The sequence below is a fragment of the Cydia splendana genome, chromosome 11, assembly GCF_910591565.1.
Source record: "Cydia splendana chromosome 11, ilCydSple1.2, whole genome shotgun sequence".
In the NCBI taxonomy this organism is placed as follows: domain Eukaryota; kingdom Metazoa; phylum Arthropoda; class Insecta; order Lepidoptera; family Tortricidae; genus Cydia; species Cydia splendana.
In genome coordinates this window covers 21,816,493-21,834,518 of record NC_085970.1, presented here as the reverse complement: position 1 = coordinate 21,834,518, position 18,026 = coordinate 21,816,493, and the positions used below count along the sequence as shown (strand labels likewise).

General features: G+C 40.4%; 1 protein-coding gene across 2 annotated transcripts in view; it reads left to right on the top strand.

The window, feature by feature from the left end:
• The window catches only part of LOC134794862 (lysoplasmalogenase TMEM86A), a 38,424-nt gene that overhangs the window by 12,630 nt on the left and 7,768 nt on the right, over positions 1-18,026 (top strand). Inside the window, exon 2 of one of the 2 annotated variants that reach the window (XM_063766665.1) lies at positions 9,819-10,021. In XM_063766665.1, coding sequence (XP_063622735.1) covers positions 9,819-10,021 — 203 coding nt within the window. Of the gene's footprint in view, positions 1-9,791; positions 10,022-18,026 lie in introns of those variants that run through there. The other variant, XM_063766664.1, reaches the window with a different exon arrangement.

Sequence of the window (18,026 nt, the reverse complement as noted above, 5' to 3'; positions counted from 1 at the left end):
ACGCCCGGCTCTTTGAGTATGAGGCCGGCTTTGGTAATCATACAGCGTGTCACGCTACGCCCGATACTTTTAATATGAGAGATTTGAAGGTGCCTGGCTTTGGACCGCGTGCAGCGCGCCACGTACATCGGGCTACGCCAGAACCTTTAAGTGTGAGGGCGCCGAAGGTGCCCGGCTTTGGTATGCGTACAGCGTGTCACGTACGTCGGACTACGCCCGACACTTTTAGTAATATGAGAAAGTAGAAGTCGCCTGGCTTTGGACCGCGCGCAGTGCGCCACGTATGTACGTCGGGCTACGCCCGACTCTTTTAGTATGAGGGCGCCGAAAGGTGGGTCCACACTTGTGACATGATGACGGACCGGACTACGTGGCATCGCTACAGGACATGTTACGCTAAATATCTATGTTGTAGGTTAGATCACGATCGGTGGAAGTGGATTCGTACCGCTACCACTCGCTTTCATCGACACACACACACACACACACACACACACACACACACACACACACACACACACACACACACACACACACATACACTCACACACACATACACTCACATACACCCACACCCACCCACCCACCCACACACACACACACACACACACACACTCACTCACTCTCACATACACACACATACACTCACATACGCACACGCACACACACACACACACACACAAAACACACACATACACTCTCACACACACACACACACACACACACACACACTCACATACACACACATATACACACACACATACACTCACGCACACACACACACACACACTCATACACTCCCATACACTCACACCCCCCCCCCCCCCCACACACACACACACACATATACACACTAGACGTGCGCGCCGCCGCCATAAGGAGTCAGCGCGCCGAGACAATGCCCGCAAGAGTCCAAATTTAAAATCAATGGACATAAAGCGCGTGCGACGTGCCCAGCTTTAGCGTTCCGACTGTTCCGTTTTTTTTTAATTCATTGCTTGAATTATTTTAACCCTTAAATCGATAACGTCCACTATAATGGACATCCCAAGAAAAAAATTCTGCACCAAATATTAAAGCATAGCGTTACTTTGCTCTGGTAACGTAGTTACACTACCAGGCCCCAATTTCACCACGGTGACAGGTGCGACAATTGTAAAATCACTGTTGCTGACGTCACAGGCATCCATGGGCTACGGTTACCACTTACCATCGGGCGGGCCGTATTCCTGTTTGCCACCATCATTGTATTATTTAAAAAAACTTTATTATATCGGAAAAAAACAGATATTTCTTTTGCGAAGTTTCTGACAATTGTCAAGATTTAGAAGAATTGTAGGTAATTCTTGACAGGTAATGAGTTATATGTCGGAATTTCGTGACAATTGTAGTGTTTCTTGTGACAATTGTCATAAACTTAGCAAGAGAAATATCTGTTTTTTTCCGATATAATAAAGTTTTTTTTAATAAAACAATGATGGTGGCAAACAGGAATACGGCCCGCCCGATGGTAAGCGGTAACCGTAGCCCATGGATGCCTGTGACGTCAGCAACAGTGATGTTTTACAATTGTCGCACCTGTCACCGTGGTGAAATTGGAGCCAGGAAACTACTACTACTACTAATGCTACTTGAATGATATGTTAATTTTAAGTATGAGTATACATGGTCTAATAAAACATGGTCTTCTATTCCCAGAGTGACACGGGCCTACGTCACAATAACATTGCCACTTTATTTCAACATAACATGTTACATGGGTACATTATACCTATGGTTAATATTAATAAGTTAAAATATTTCTTTATAATTTTTATTTATATGTATTTTATCTTAAATTTTACAATAACACGTCATTTTTAATTATTCGTTAGCAATATCGCAATATCTTCCGATTCACAAAAGAAATTTCAGACGTTCGGGTAATTCTGTTTATATTACTGGCAACACAGGATAGCGCTGTCACATTTGACAATTGGGATCTAGATAACTTCATGCCCTGACCGTCATCCTTGTCGAACGCGTGTTAATTGTTATTTCCTTCTCGCTCAGTGTCAGCAGTCGCAGTGTTTTCCAAACTTTTCACGTCGTAAGCTTGGTAATTAATGTGTAACTGTGAATTAGTTTTTCAAACGTTTGTCTTGTATAGATAAATAAAGCCTTGGATGTGGACGGCCCCTCCCGGCCAGTGTTCGTCAACGACCACCTAGCACCCCAAAATAAATTACTGTATAGCCAAGCCCGCAAAATCGGTCGCGAAATGGGTTACAAATACATCTGGCTTAATGATTGTAAAATATTCTTACGCAAGAATGATAACTCTAAGGTATTACATATTTCAGGTGTTGACGATATATCAAAAATAAAATGACAAATCGAATTACGTTCTACAATGACTAAGATTAATCATTTACAAAATGTTCATGTTTTTTGCATGCTAATATGGTGCTTATTGTTGAAACAATCAATGTGTTACTCGCGTCTTTCTATCCCTACCCGTCTTCAAAATAATAATATGGTTGCTAACCGGTTAAACAATACTTACGAAAACGACTCAAAACACTTTCCCTTATGTATTGTGATAATGAATCGATTTTTTATTTTAAGCATTTACCTAAGATACTCTTGCACGCAAATTTGTATGAAGCTTGTATTTATCTGTTTATTTTGTGAAAATAGTTTAAACCCATGTTTACTTATTTCTCATGTTACGTTTTTTTCGATGGATGGTGGCATGAATACAATTATAATTATAAACTACATTAACTTTAATTACGAACTTAATAATAGGTAACGACACTTTATCCATTTACTACCAGAACGTGAGGGGCTTGCGAACTAAATCCCATGATTTTTTGTGCAATGTGTTAAATAGTAATTACGATATAATATGTATAACTGAGACATGGCTAAATGAATGTTTTTTTGATTCTGAATACTTTGATGACCGCTACGAGGTATATAGGTGTGATCGTGATCCGATTGCCAGTGAGCACTCGCGAGGCGGAGGGGTGTTGGTGGCGGTGCGTCGCGAGCTGTGCCCGGCCGCGCGGCCGGACTGGTGCGCCCCGCCGCCGGCCGACGAGCTGTGGGTGAGCATTCCGCTGCGCGGCTCTGACCACAGATCGCGCCCTCTGGATCTTTCTATCGCCAGCACCATCGGCGCTACTGAGGATACAGCTCATTTGTATATAGCATGTACCTACATTCCGCACGGTTACCGCCATCAGCACTTACTTTCATCGTTCTACGACAGAACCGGCGATATTATACATTCCAATCCTAACGATACTTTTTTGATATTGGGTGACTTTAACGTTACTCGGGCTCACTGGTATTACGACGAGGATACCGTTGGAATGAACTTAGCGGCATGTAATGATGTCTTAGTCTCGTTAACTAGCGATTTCATGAGTTTATCTTTATTATCACAATTCAACTCGGAATTTAACGCTAATAATCGAATATTAGACCTAGTATTTTGTAGCGAGAACTGTCACGTTATGGACTGCACGCACCCAATTGTGGCACAAGATGATCATCATAAGGCACTTTGCATCGATCTGCCTCTTTGTTTACCTGCACCTTTAAAAATTAATACGTCTTCTAAAAAAATGTTTTTTAACGCCGATTTCGATAATATTCGAGTAGGTCTTAAATCTGTAGACTGGGATACAACATTTTCTTCCATGCATGACGTGGAGACTAGAGTATTATTTTTATACGAAACCCTTAATGACTTAATTGATAAGTACGTGCCTACGCGAAAACTCACAGATACCCATAAGTATCCACCGTGGTATAACCGTCCTCTCATAAAGCTGAGTAATGAAAAACGTAAGTATCATAAAAAATGGAAGACTTACGGGAACCTTAAAGACTATCATATTTTCTCAAAACTTAGGTCAAGACTTAAAAAAATGGAACATGAATGTTATTTATCCTTTAACACGAAAGCGGAATTAAGAATAGCTGAACACCCAAAATATTTTTGGTCATTTGTAAAATCAAAAAAGAACACTGGTGGCTATCCCCAAAAAATGATTTACAAGGATCAAACTTTCACTGATGGATTTGAAATATGTGATATTTTTAATAAACATTTTCAATCAGTTTTCGTGCCTCCTACCCCCAATTGTAATAATTATAAATCAAATGATTCCTTCTCAGATTTTAAAATCGACATAAACACCATCACATTTACAGATGATATGATACTAAAAGAATTACGGAATGTCAATGTTAACAAGGGAGCTGGCCCCGATGGGATTCACCCGGTTTTGATTTCGCGATGTGCCGACGAGCTTCTAAAACCCATATCTAGTATATTTAACCTATCTATTAGGACGGGTGTCTTCCCAAGTGTTTGGAAAAAGGCTCTAATCACACCAATACCCAAGAATGCTCAAAAAGAGTTAATAACCCAATATAGACCAATTTCCAAATTATGTACTCTTGGCAAAATACTCGAAAAAATGGTTACTAACCAACTATCCTATGTTGTACGTCATCACATAACTGAAAATCAGCATGGTTTTATAAGATCCCGCAGTGTAGAAACAAATTTACTAACTTTTACTGATCATCTACTTCAAGTTATGGATGTTAATGGCCAAGTTGATGTCGTTTATACCGATTTTTCTAAGGCGTTCGACAAAATCAGCCATGATCTCTTGCTCACGAAGCTTTATAGACTCGGTGTGCACGGTAGCTTATTGAGGTGGATTGAATCATATATCCGAAATCGAAGCCAAGCCGTGTGTATGAAAGGCTATTGCTCAAATTACCTTAAAATCCCTTCTGGCGTTCCCCAAGGATCACATCTCGGGCCTGTGCTATTCTCTCTTTATATAAACGACATAGGAGACATTATTAAGTATAGTCAACATCTATTGTATGCAGATGATACTAAATTATATAGAACTATTAAATGTATTGATGACTGTCATAAATTACAATCTGATTTAGAAGCATTATCGTTATACTGTTCCACTAATCAGTTGTTTCTCAATGCAGATAAGTGTAATGTAATAACATATTCTAGAAAAATGTCTCCTATTCAACACGACTACAGGCTTTGTGGTAATCTCCTTAACCGCGTTAACCAAATTCGCGACTTAGGTATCATTCTCGATGACCGACTAACCTTCACATCACATATTGATAGTGTAATCAAACGAGCATTTAGAAGTCTAGGTTTCATAAATAGAATTACAAAACCATTCAAAAAAATTATCACTCTTAAAATCCTATATTTCGCTTTCGTTAGATCTATTCTAGATTTCGGATGTGTAATCTGGAGCCCGTATTACAAACACCATATCGATCGTATCGAAAAAGTGCAAAGAAAATTTATTAAAATATTAAATTATCGACACAATCGTCCCAATGACCATTATGCCCATTCTTTGACACACTACCAACTCACAAGTCTTGCAAACCGCCGCAAGCTGTTCGATATATCCTTCCTCTACAAAATTGTCAATAACGAAGTTGACTGCCCTTTATTACTCTCTAAATTAAACTTCATCACTAAAGCCAGACTTCCCGCTCGCCCCAACCGTAACCTTCATATGTTCGTACCACCCATCCGTCGAAAGAACTACACTAGAAACAGTTTTATTCCCCGTATTATGTATCTTTACAACAAAGAATTCAACGAAATAGATCCTTTCAATACCACTCTTAGAGGGTTGAAAAACAAAATTAATAATAAATTAAATAGTTACGATTAATACAATCAAAAGTGAGTAATAATAATGTATAACATAAGTACCAGTAACACGCTAGATATAAGTAGGTAGTAAACAATTGTACTTCTTCTTATAGTTTAAGTTAAATAATTCAGGTCCGTTGCAACAACAATATTAACTATAATCTACAACGTTTTCGGCACTGTATTGTCAATCTTATATGTAATAGTTTTCAATGTATCTTTTTTGTAATGACTGTTTGTGCCAAAATAAAGAGAAAAAAAAAAAAAAAAAAAAAAAAAAAATAAAGTTTAATTTAATACATTAGATTTGTTTTATTTTACTATGTTTCTACATGAAGAACTTAAAATTAATGCCGTTAAAATAATTTTCACCGTTGGTTAAAATTCTCCCACATTTTAAAGTTTGAGAACCTGTAAACAGCATGATGACGTAGGCCCGTGTCAGTTAGGTCATACGCGAATCTCGGAATAGAGTACCAGGCGGAGTATATTATTATACCATGTGAGTATATAAGAAAATATTGGGAACCAGTGTGAACATAATTTTTTTGTCAAAGTCCTACAGAACGCAGAACTTGCAAGGAAGCATCCGACAGACTGACATTTTACCCATATTTCATTATTTTTTTTATATGACAGTATTAAGCAGCGTTAAAATAAAACTTGTAATAGGTTACTAACTGGTTAACATTTTGATTCGTTGAGGTTTATAAGCCAGTCTAGGCACCAGTCCCTAATTCGGTTCAGATCTGCCTGTAGTTTGCTATGGTCTATCATAGGGTTTACAAACAGCTTGGAGTCATCTGCAAAGAAGCTGAAGTTGGATTCGATGGTGGTTTGTAAGTCGGTAACAAATATGCTGAACATTGGTCGTAGAGATGACCTATCCCTGTGGGACGCCGCTCCAGACATCAAATTCATCAGAAACACTGTCAGCGATCCGCACTCTAAATTTTCTATCTCTTAGAAACGATTCTATCCATTGTAGAAGCTTTCCTCTTATGCCAAAGTGCTCAAGTTTAGCTAGGAGTCTACGATGAGGCACTCTGTCAAAAGCTTTTTCATAGTCCAGGTATATCACGTCGATTGGTTCTGCATTATCCAGATGGCTAGACCAGACCTTGACACATGCTAATAGGTTAGTGACAGTGGATCTTCTCTTCATAAAGCCATGTTGTTGGTCGACAATTATGTGATTCCTATCTAGGAATAGCCTTATTTCGTCGTTTATAATAGCCTCCATTAGCTTAACTGCTAGACAGGTTAGACTAATTGGTCTGTAGTTGTTAGGGTTAACTTTGTCTCCCTTTTTGTAGATAGGTGTCACTAGAGCGTTCCTCCACTTCTGCGGCACGATTGATGTGTGAAATGACTCCTTCATTATATGCGTAAGTGATGGCAAAATAGCTTTACATTTCTTTAGCAAGACTGCTGAGATTCCGTCGGGTCCCATGGAAGTATCTTCACGTAGCTTCTTTAATTTGTTCCAAACTTTATCTTCCGAAATAGTGACGTCACATAAGGATTCCTGGATCCGAGGGCATGCAATAAGAGGTACCGTGTCGTTTGACTCCTTAACATATAGTTTGCTTCAAAACGTTTGGCTAGGGCATTCGCAATGTCAACCTCACTTGTTACTGTCTTGTCCCCATCGTGCATAGCACGAGGAACTGAAACTTTTGTGCATAGTTGTTTTCTAATGTACGCGTAAAACGCCTTAGGTCCGAGATTTACAATGCGGCTTTCATAATCAGTTCTGGATTGCCTAGTTATACTTAGAAGTGTATTATTAAGTGTTCTGTAGTGCTTGTAATCATCTCTGCATCCTGTAAGTACATATTTGTCCCATGCCTTTCGTTTGTCCTGTATTTTTTGTTTTATATTTTTGTCAATCCAAGGTTTCAGTGGTGGTTTACGCGGTGGCCTCATGTTCGGTGTATGCTTGTTGGCCACCTAGAGGATGGTGGATTCAAATGCTTCCGATTTGCAGTTAGGTGTATTATGTATGTTATATTGGTCCGAGAAAACCCACTAATTACATATACGGACATTGAAAGATCCTAGGGGTTAGTTCGGGGGGCCTTAATATTATTCTACATCAACATCTTGGAGTGAGGAAGCTTTGTTGTCGTTAGATCCCGCGTCTGCTCTAACAAACTGATGAAGTTGCGATTTCTGCCCTATCTATAGCATCTGGATCTAGCTAAAATGTTTTCAAAGTGTCTCAGCTTATGTCTGTGCCAAAAGGCTAGGGCACAGCGGCCCTAAAGACTTCCAGCAACGGACGCTGTTATTCTGCCACCGCCGTATTTGGATCTAGATAAGGACAGTAGAAACATTTACACTATTTATTACATATAGGATAAGATAGCAAAACCGAAAAATATGCAGTGGATAAAAAGTGCTAACTTTACTAAAATTAAACATCTATAGAGCAGGTCACTCAACCAAAAGTGTATGTTACATTCTTTTGGAGGTCCAGTAAACGAGGCTTGCAACGTAGTTTGAAAACCGCCAGGGACTTACTTTTAACTGCTGGTGGCGGCAAATTGTTCCAGCATTTAAACGCAGCATAGCGAAAACTGCCTCCAAATGACGGAAGCCAGAGTAGTGGAAGGGAGATACGCTCCCGTTGCTCACGCGAACCCTTCAACTTTCGGTTAGGCTTCCATTCAAGTTTACGCGCGAGATAGGGTGCCGGATTGTTTAAGCGTAAATACCATTGCCGCAAGCTTAATATTCGTCTGTGTGACATATTCAGTTAAGCCGCTTTATTAAGGTAAGGGCTACTATGTGAGCGGCGAGGGATATCTTGACAGAAACGTAATGAATTTTGTAGGTACACGTTTGAATCGCTCGTATCGTATGTACTGTTATTTTTCTTATGCAAGGCACATATACAACGTCTCCATAATCTAGTTGGGATAAAACTAGCGCATCTGACAAGCGTTTTCCTGTCATCGCACGAGTGATTCTATAAGGGTTCCGTTTTTCCTTTTGAGGTACGGAACCCTAAAAACAATCACTGAGTCCGACTCGCACTTGTCCCGTTTATTCTACTTGTAATAAACTAATAACATTGATGCATGTTAATGTTAGGAGTATATAGTAGGTGCACTGACAAGCCACAACCACGCCCATGTCCAAGCTCTGTTTCAATTAGCCCGTCTCTCCGTGTCATTCAATCAATTGAATCATTTTTCTGTGCAGTTAGTTATTATTTACTCTGTCTCAAACTGCCATTAATGAGTGCTCGTGTTGGGGCACTGTGTATGTTATGTATGTGTTACCTACATTATTACCCATGCACATACACACACAGAGCACCTCTCTGATTGATATGTACCAAACACAAATAAACATTCATCATTATTATTGTTGCAAAATTATTATCAGAGTCTAATCACAATCAGTTGTTTTTCCAGTTAAATTTCAAAGGCTAATACAGATGCATAGATGTAGGCATAATTGTTTTCCATCGTATTTGCTCGGAAAGCTATATATAAGCTTTCGTTTCGCCATACACAATATTCACATAATAAAAACCATAGATTCTGAAAAAACAACAATAGTACAGTAGTGTATTAGTAATTCCACTACTTGCTATTGTAATTCTAACTCTATTCTTTAAGCGGTAAAGTTGTTATCTGTATGGAATATTTTGTTGTTTTTGCTTTTTATTTTGCACATGTAAAGGCTCCTCTACCTACACGATGGGCCAGCGCCGGCCACTCCAAGGGACGCATTTATGCGTTAGAGGGAGCAAGTGATATTGCTATCTCATTCTACCGCATGGCTGCGTCCGTTGGAGTGGCCGGCGCTGGCCCATCGTGTAGTGCAGCCATATATACTCGTAATAATTAGCGGTTTGGTTCAACAAAAGAAAACAATGCCATTCCTCGGCAGGTAATCTCTAAAGTGGATTCCGACATTTTAAAACCGTACGACTATACCTGGGTATACCTTAGGCGCGAGCTAGCACGTCTCCGCCATTTTGAAAATTTTCAAACACCGATGTACCTACAGAGGAGTGTTATTGTTATTTGTACACTGTAATAGGACCAACACCATGTCAATGTTGACGGCAGTTGGGTGGTTGCAGATGAAGCGTGTCGGCGTGGGCGGCGGGCTGGTGCCGTTCTTCAAGTGTGTGTGCGTGTACTTCCTGGCCGCCAGCGGAGCGCCCAGCGCCGGCGCCGCGGCCGCCAAGTGCGCGCCGGTGTTGTGCCTGCTCGCGGCCGTGCTGCTGCTACAACCGGGGCCCCCGCAACCTGCTGACCCTGACCCTGACCATGATAAGGAGAGGTGCGTATTCCCTTTTTACAAAGCCAGCTGCTGAATCTTATGTAGAAAAAGACTACAAGTATCTAGTACATAAAATTCATAACTTTAACTTAACCCAGTTACAGTTGTCTATCTCATATCTCATCTGGCCCACAAAAGCCTGACATCTCAAAGCAAAACGTTTTTGTAGTATTGAAACTAACATACATGTACTGTAAACGATACAAACATAAGCATATCCTACCCTTACCCATTCCCAGTTTAGTACCTAAATAAGTCCAACGCCCAAGCATCCGAGCGTGTTGGTTGGTTGGTTCACGGACAGCGCCACTTGCACCATCACACTAACCCGGGGTTAACCGGTTAAACCTGGAGTTACCATGGTTACCAATACAATTTGACACTGCCCATACAACCATTTCCAGTCGCCGTTACGACGCGGTGTTGACACATCTTGTGTCGACACCGTCTGTTTCGGTCACAATTCCAGTCGCAGAGTCGTCGCCGTGTCGACACAGTTACCAGAAATGGGGAAGGGTCGACACATGACACAAAGTGACATAAAGTGTGGTCGCCGTGTGCACACATTGTTTCGGGTTTGCGACTACTTTATGCCAAAATCATTCGTTCATTCGTTCATTTTGTTCCTGTCAAATGGAAACTGTCAGATGGAAAAATACTTAAATAAAAATAAGTGACATTAATACGCCATCTCTAAAACGGATTACAAGACGTAATTATATATTGTTTGCATTTATATTACAATAGGACTTAAATTATTATGGGGAATTAAAATGCTCGAGTGATTTGATAAACTAAGTGTAATATAATCAACGCGCCACCACATTGTTTTAGTTTAGCCGGAAATGAAATTGTTTACTTCTCAGTGCCTGTGTTCATAACTATATTATTTGAAGCATTTTTAGTACTTCGATGCGTATGCTATACTTAAATAACAGAAATAACGCTTTACATACTACGAAACTTGTTAATTATGATGTATAAATATGGTTTAAGGCTGAGAAATATTGCAGTCACAAAGTAGTTGCAAAGTTTCGACTTTGTGTCGACTCTGTGTTGACACATGACACGCGCTGTCAAAAGTAATAACAAAGTTACTGGATTTGCAAAATGGCTCCTTGTGTTGATTTGTTTTCAGATATTCTCAAAGTGTAAAAATGCCGTGGACAGAGATGGGCATTAATCGATTAACTGTTTATTCGACTAATTAATGGAATAAAAAAAGTTAATTCTCAAATTTTAATCGCGATTAGTTTAGTCGACCTAACATAGATTGAAATTGAATTAATCTGAATATTAATCGAATAAATTATCGATTAAATCTCGATTGAAAGTTGACAGGGGGCCATTTTTGTACGTAAAAATAATAGAAATGTCTTGCATGCAGATGGTAGCAAAGCACTTTGTCATAAAAGTCGAGATGGGTGTCGATATATAGGTTTTAGGGAGTGCCGATTTCGAAAATAATGACCATTTTGGAATCCGAAATGGCGGCCATGCACTGTGTCATAAAAGTCGTCATGGATGTCGTTTTATAGGTTTTAGGGGGCCCCGATTTAGAAAATGATGACCATTTTGAAATCCAAAATGGCGGCCATGCACCATCATAAAAGTCGTCATGGGTGTCGTTTTATAGGTTTTAGGAGGCGCAGATTTCGAAAATGATGACCATTTTGGATTCCAAGATGGCGGCCATGCACTATGTCATAAAAGTCGTCATGTATGTCGTTTTATAGGTTTTAGGGGGCCCCGCTTTCGAAAATGATGACCATTTTGGAATCCAAAATGGCGGCCATGCACTATGTCATAAAAGTCGTCATTGGTGTCGTTTTATAGGTTTTGGGGGGCGCAGATTTCGAAAATGATAACATTTTCAATTTAAAAATGGCGGCAATGCACTATGTCATAAAAGTCGTCATGGATATCGTTTTATAGGTTTTAGGGGGCGCAGATTTCGAAAATGATGACTATTTTGGATTTCAAGATGGCGGCCATGCACTATGTCATAAAAGTCGTCATGGATGTCGTTTTATAGGTTTTAGGGGACGCAGATTTCGAAAATGATAACATTTTCAATTTCAAAATGGCGGCAATGCACTATGTCATAAAAGTCGTCATGGATATCGTTTTATAGGTTTTAGGGGGCGCAGATTTCGAAAATGATGACTATTTTGGATTCTACTTTTATGACAAAATACGTAGCCGCCATCTTGGATTATAAAATGATCATCGTTTTCGAATTCTGCACTCCCTAAAACCTATAAATCGACATCCGTGACGACGCAAGTTATCTTTATTTTCAGATCTAATAAATTGCTACAGAATACAAAGGACAAAAAAGAAGCGAGGAGGTAATGAAACAAGCAAAAATACAGATGATTCCTCGACGCAATTGGGTGATTCTTAAATTGTGTCCAGATTTTTTTTGTCATAAAAGTTTTAGATTTTTTTTTGTATCTGTATTTTTTATGTAATTCGACATTAAGAGACCATATACATCTCTTAGTTATTGTAATAAGTTAGATTGAATTGTTAGTTTTATTTTATAAAATTGTTGATGTTATTATTTTTGCTTGTATGTAAATTGATGACGTGTAAAAGTGCCCTTGTGGCTTATTTGCTGAATAAATGTTGATGTTTGATGTTTGATGTTTTATTTTTCACATATTACTCTCACAAGTTCCGTGACATTTCGACCTTGTAATTTTTTAAGTAAATGTTTTTGTTTATCTGAGTAAGGATCTCACTAGAATAGTATAATCAAGGTATGTTTATATTTGATGAATGAAATAGTAACGCAAAAAAAAAATATATTTGTGTCTTTTTTACCATAACATTACAAATCGTATATTATAAATGTAGCGATTTAAAAACTAAACTAAAATTAAAATAAACCTACTTAAAAATTTAACTAATACTTATAATATTATATAAAAACTAAAATATACTAATAAAATATATGAAAATAAAAAGAAGTTATAAAGAGAATACCCCTTCTAGAACCTCCGCCTGCGGCATTGAGCCCATAACGCTGGCTGCGTTACCTCTCTGTATTGCCAGCGATATGCGCTGGGAGAGGTAAGCGCCAGCTCTATGGTCTCCCGAAGCGTCGACCAGCCGTGTCGACAGGTCCCCCATGAAAGTTTTCATGTCCGCCGACCAAGGACCCATTGTTTCCACTGCAAGCGCCGCAAACTCATAATCTTGCAGTAAAGATGAGTATTTGCGGCGCTTGAGTAGTTGGGCCTGGTCGGCAGCAGCGCCAGCCTGTGCCCGGGTAGCCTGGATGTGGGACTGCGCAAAGGTGTCTACGCATGTAGCGTCCCACACCAAAGGCCTACCCAGTCTCCACGGCACCAGTGTGGCTCCGTCCGGTCGCTTACCATCGTCTCTCGCCATGCCTGAGGGTTCTAAAGTAGCAGGCACAGAAACGGTAGCAAGCGACCGCCGGACCAAATCATTAATGGTGCCGTGGCGATATAAACGGCCGGCGCTTTTGATGCAAGAGAGGCCATGTCGACCTAGCTGGTCCACGTCCTTGCCGCAAGCGCAGGTGTGGGCGGAGCATATTTTGGCCCCAATGCGCAGGCAAACTGATATTCTGAGCGTGTTTTTTTCTAAAACAGTACCAATATTGCGAGACGGTAAGGCGTTCAGCCAGTGACCCGATTCGTAACTAGAGACAGCTAGTAGGCGGGCGCGATCTGAGTCGTCCGGACTATTTTGTATTAGAGACGCGTGAGTAGCTTTAAGGCCGGGGGTATCCCAGGCTCTCTGGACATGTTTTGTGGCCGGGGCGGTCACCCCTGGGCACGTGCCACACCAAGCGGTCTCAGCCTCCGCCAAGCTCGCTATCTCAGCGCCGGAAATCTGAGGGAGATTTAAGATTTTACCGACGAGAGACAGCGAACAGTAAACGGAAGACAAGAAGGCAGGCAACGCTACGCTGGTCGAGGAGCGAACACCCAGGCCACCAAATCGAACAGGGAGAACCGCCTGGGTCCATGATCTGAGGTCAAAATTAACATTTAAAATTTTAGATAGAGTGGTTTGGAGACTGCTGTCAATTGATGAAAGTATGGCGGGGTATTTCCATATCGGACAGGATCGAAGTAAATACATAAATTTTGGAGTGAAAAGGCAAAAACGGATGATGTAAAGGGCCATGTGGGGATTAATTTCGAATAACAGATTGGATGTGCAGTTAAACAGATTTAATTTGCAATTAATAACAGGGTTGATGGCTTCGTCGAAAATTGGTGAACCTAGAAGCGTAAGAGATGAATTGGAATGAACAGAGAGGTTGGGCAGGATGGCGTTAAAGTTTGTAAGTATTTCGGATTTTCTTTCTGATGGAAGGTGATTAGGTATGAAAATTTCACATTTTGTAAAATTTAAAGAGAGGTCTATGTCTGAAAACTTGTCAATTATAAATTTTAAATCCTGTAGGACTGTAGCGGCGTCTCCGCCGAGGGAGCCGTCGTCTAGATACCAAAGATTAAATTTAGAATTTAAATTTGAAATTATCGGCTGAATTGCTAGACTGAAAATCGCAGGTCCAAGGGGGTCACCTTGTTGACAACCTGTGCTTGACAGAATGGTTCTATCACCAAAGAGTAGTTTCGTAGGTGCCCCGTAACATTGCCATAAATATGCGTATAAATCTGGAAGATTTTCTTTTATTTCTGTTAGGAGGGCACCACGGTTAATCGAATTAAACGCGTTTTTAACATCTATTTTCAAGAATACTTCATAGTCCGGACGACTCAAGAACGACCGAGCGGCGTGTACGGCAGCTTCACATCCGCTCTTGACTCCAAAGCCTAGCTGCCGGGGCTTAAAAATGTTGGTCAACTTATCATTATATTTCCGGCAACAGAGTTTTGAAGCCAAGCGCCTAAAAGTACATCCGACAGCAATCGGGCGTATGCCACCGTCTTTCTTCGCCAAGGCAACGAGGTTGGCGCCGTAAAGGAGAGGAACGATATCAGCATTTACTCGGCCTGCTAACATTAAGTTCATTAGGCCGGTCAGCTCTTTAAGTAAGGCTGATCCCGAGTCTCCAGAAGGGACACCAATGAGGTCTTTTAGGTGTTGGGGGGAAAGACCATCCAGACCGCCTGCAGATCCATTGGGGAACAAAAGGATTGATTGTTGTACTGCGTCCTCTGTAACGGTTAGTCCTATATTGTCCTGAGTAGGGGGATCTGGTAGCGGGGTGGGAGCTAGGGGAACCGGATGTTTATCACTGAGGGCGGCAAAGGTTTCTGGTGAATGCGTCGCCAAGTCGTCATTTGAGAAGAGGAGTCGAGCCGCTCCGCTTATGTTCCCTTCTGAAATTTTGTTTTCTATTGATTTGATTTTTGAGTATGGCCGAGGGTTACTAATAAAAACTGATTGATTTAGTTGACTGGGGGGAGGTAAATTGTATGAATTGTTTTTCAGTTGGGTCGTTAAGGAGGTTTTCTTAGATTTTTCAGCGTGTAAAACGGAATAGGTAAAAGTGAGCAGGCGCTCCCAAGCTTGGGGAGAATTCTCCGTGACGACCTTGGCGACGCATTCCGAGAGAGAGTTAGCTACAGCTCTGCGGGCGCCACGGGGTATTCTCTTTATAACTGTGACATGTCTTTTTAGGGCTCCTAACCTATCTGCAAGAAAAGGAGAGCTATTGGAATTGCCTACAGTTGACGGTGTAGGCTGTGAAGCGCTAGGCAGCGGGGGATTAAAGGGAATACGCGTTCCATGTCGACGAGCCGTGTGGATTGCGAGTCCCCTCTCTCCCTTATAAAGCTTGTTATCTAAACAGACAGGGCATTCCAATAGCTCCACTGAAGAAATGCTGGGCTGTGTAGACATTCGATAGAGGGGGATAAAAAGTAATACCTTACCTAGAAATAAATACAATAAAAAACTTAAAAAGGTGCAGCAAAGGCGCTACAAGACGCTGGCTTACGTATTTAGGGTCCTTATTTTACACGAACGCACGGCAAAAAGTATTAGAAGCACATATTTTGGTTTGGCAACCAAACACTGATTAAAATATGAAAATACACTGATAAATATGAAAAAAGTAAACAAAACCAATGTTGATGACAGTTACGTTTAAAAAAGATCGTCACTGCGCATGTTGTGTTAGGGCATCGTCTTGGCGACGGCCAATAAAACGGAGATACGTGACGGTGCGAGCCTGCGCGATGTGTGTGGCAATGGCTGAGGCACTGGGTGGATGAAGGCAATATGTCACTCCTGTCAGCAAGCGCTGCCAAGGGGATATTCACAGATTGTGCCGGGAGGGGAGTCCTCCGTATGCTGCCCACACTTGCAGAACCTCACAGCGACCTCTAGTTTATTTGTAACATGTTTAAGATGCGTGAAAATTCATATTTCAATCGTTATTAATTTATAAAGAGACGAGACGACATTTGTGCTTGTTGCTACGATACTATATGTGTTGTGTCTTATATTCCTGCCGAAGACTTTTATTTTACCTTTTCCTTCTACACAAGTTTGGCCAAGTAATAAGAATTTAGGGCTCTCAATTTTATTTTGACTTCTACAACAGTAAAGCTACGAGGCCATGTTTGGTATCGTTTTCGTATAAATTCGCAGTACCAAATTTAGTTAAGGTATCACATTGACACCATTCCGAAATAAAAACATATAAACTTATTAAAATACTTTCTTTTAAACTCCTCTTCACGCTTAAACTGCTGAACAGTTTTAATTTAAATTTGGTACACATATATTTTGAGTCCCGAGACAGGATATAATAAGTTATCTCAAAAATCATCCTTTAAAGGTGTGAAATGAGGTGTAGGGGGGAATTCAGAATTGACTTCTTGAAGTTAATACTGTTTAAGTTTAGGTTTGAAGTCATGTTTCTTCATCATTTTTAACTAAATCAAAGATGTAGACCATCCCAAATTTCATATAAATCGGTTCAGCGGTTATTGATTTCCCGTACAAATTTCCACGCCACTTTTCACACCTTCAAAAGATGATTTTGGTTATAAGATCTATCCTATGTCCTGTTCCGGGACGCAAACTATTTCTATACCAAATTTCAACGAAATCGGTTCAGCGGTTAAGCGTCAAGAAGAGTTTCAAAAAAACCGGCCAAGTGCGAGTCGGACTCGCGTATTAAGGGTTCCGTACATTAAGTCCGACTCGCGCTTGACTGCACATTTCTAATAGGTTTTCCTGTCATCTATAGGTAAAGAACTATTTTGTGTATTCAGACGGACATACATACAGACGCACGAGTGATCCTATAAGGGTTCCGTTTTTTCCTTTTGAGGTACGGAACCCTAAAAAGATTTATTTTTATTTTGTGGAATGGTGTCAATGTGATATCTTAAGTGGATTCAGCACCCCAGATTTATACGAAAACGATACCAAACACGGCCTAGCACCTTCACTGATATAGATATATCAAGATAAAATTGAGAGCCCTAAATAAACTTTCAAGAGCGGATATCTCAAAAACTATTCAACATATCGAAAAAAATGACGGAATAAACTTGTAACAAATTAAATTAACTTTCATTTTGTATAAGTGGCCATGTCGCTGAGATGCATAGTTTCCGAGATATAATCGAAAAACGGGAAAATGGGACCTTCAAACCCCTTCTCTCCCCCCCGCTCAAGGGCTACGACCGGGGACTTTTGATATGTTCACCTCCTAACTTGTCAAACCGAATTACGGAGTCAAAAATTGTGTTCCGAGCATTTCCCTCTACAACTTTTGGAGCATTCGTTGCCTGACCTAAGTAGCTTATTAAATTTCTTTAAAAACTTTTCTGTAAAAGGTTGACGGGTGTTGGGTGTTTATATGGTTTCGGTCGATTATTATCATTTGCATTGCCCATGATGACTTACTAGAATTACGAGCACACGAGACACTAATAGTAGTTTGACAAACCTTGGTTTTCAAGAGGTATTTTATATTGACATTTGCTGTCACAAATTTGCTGTCAGATTTAGTCGCAAACCGCACGCAAAGTGC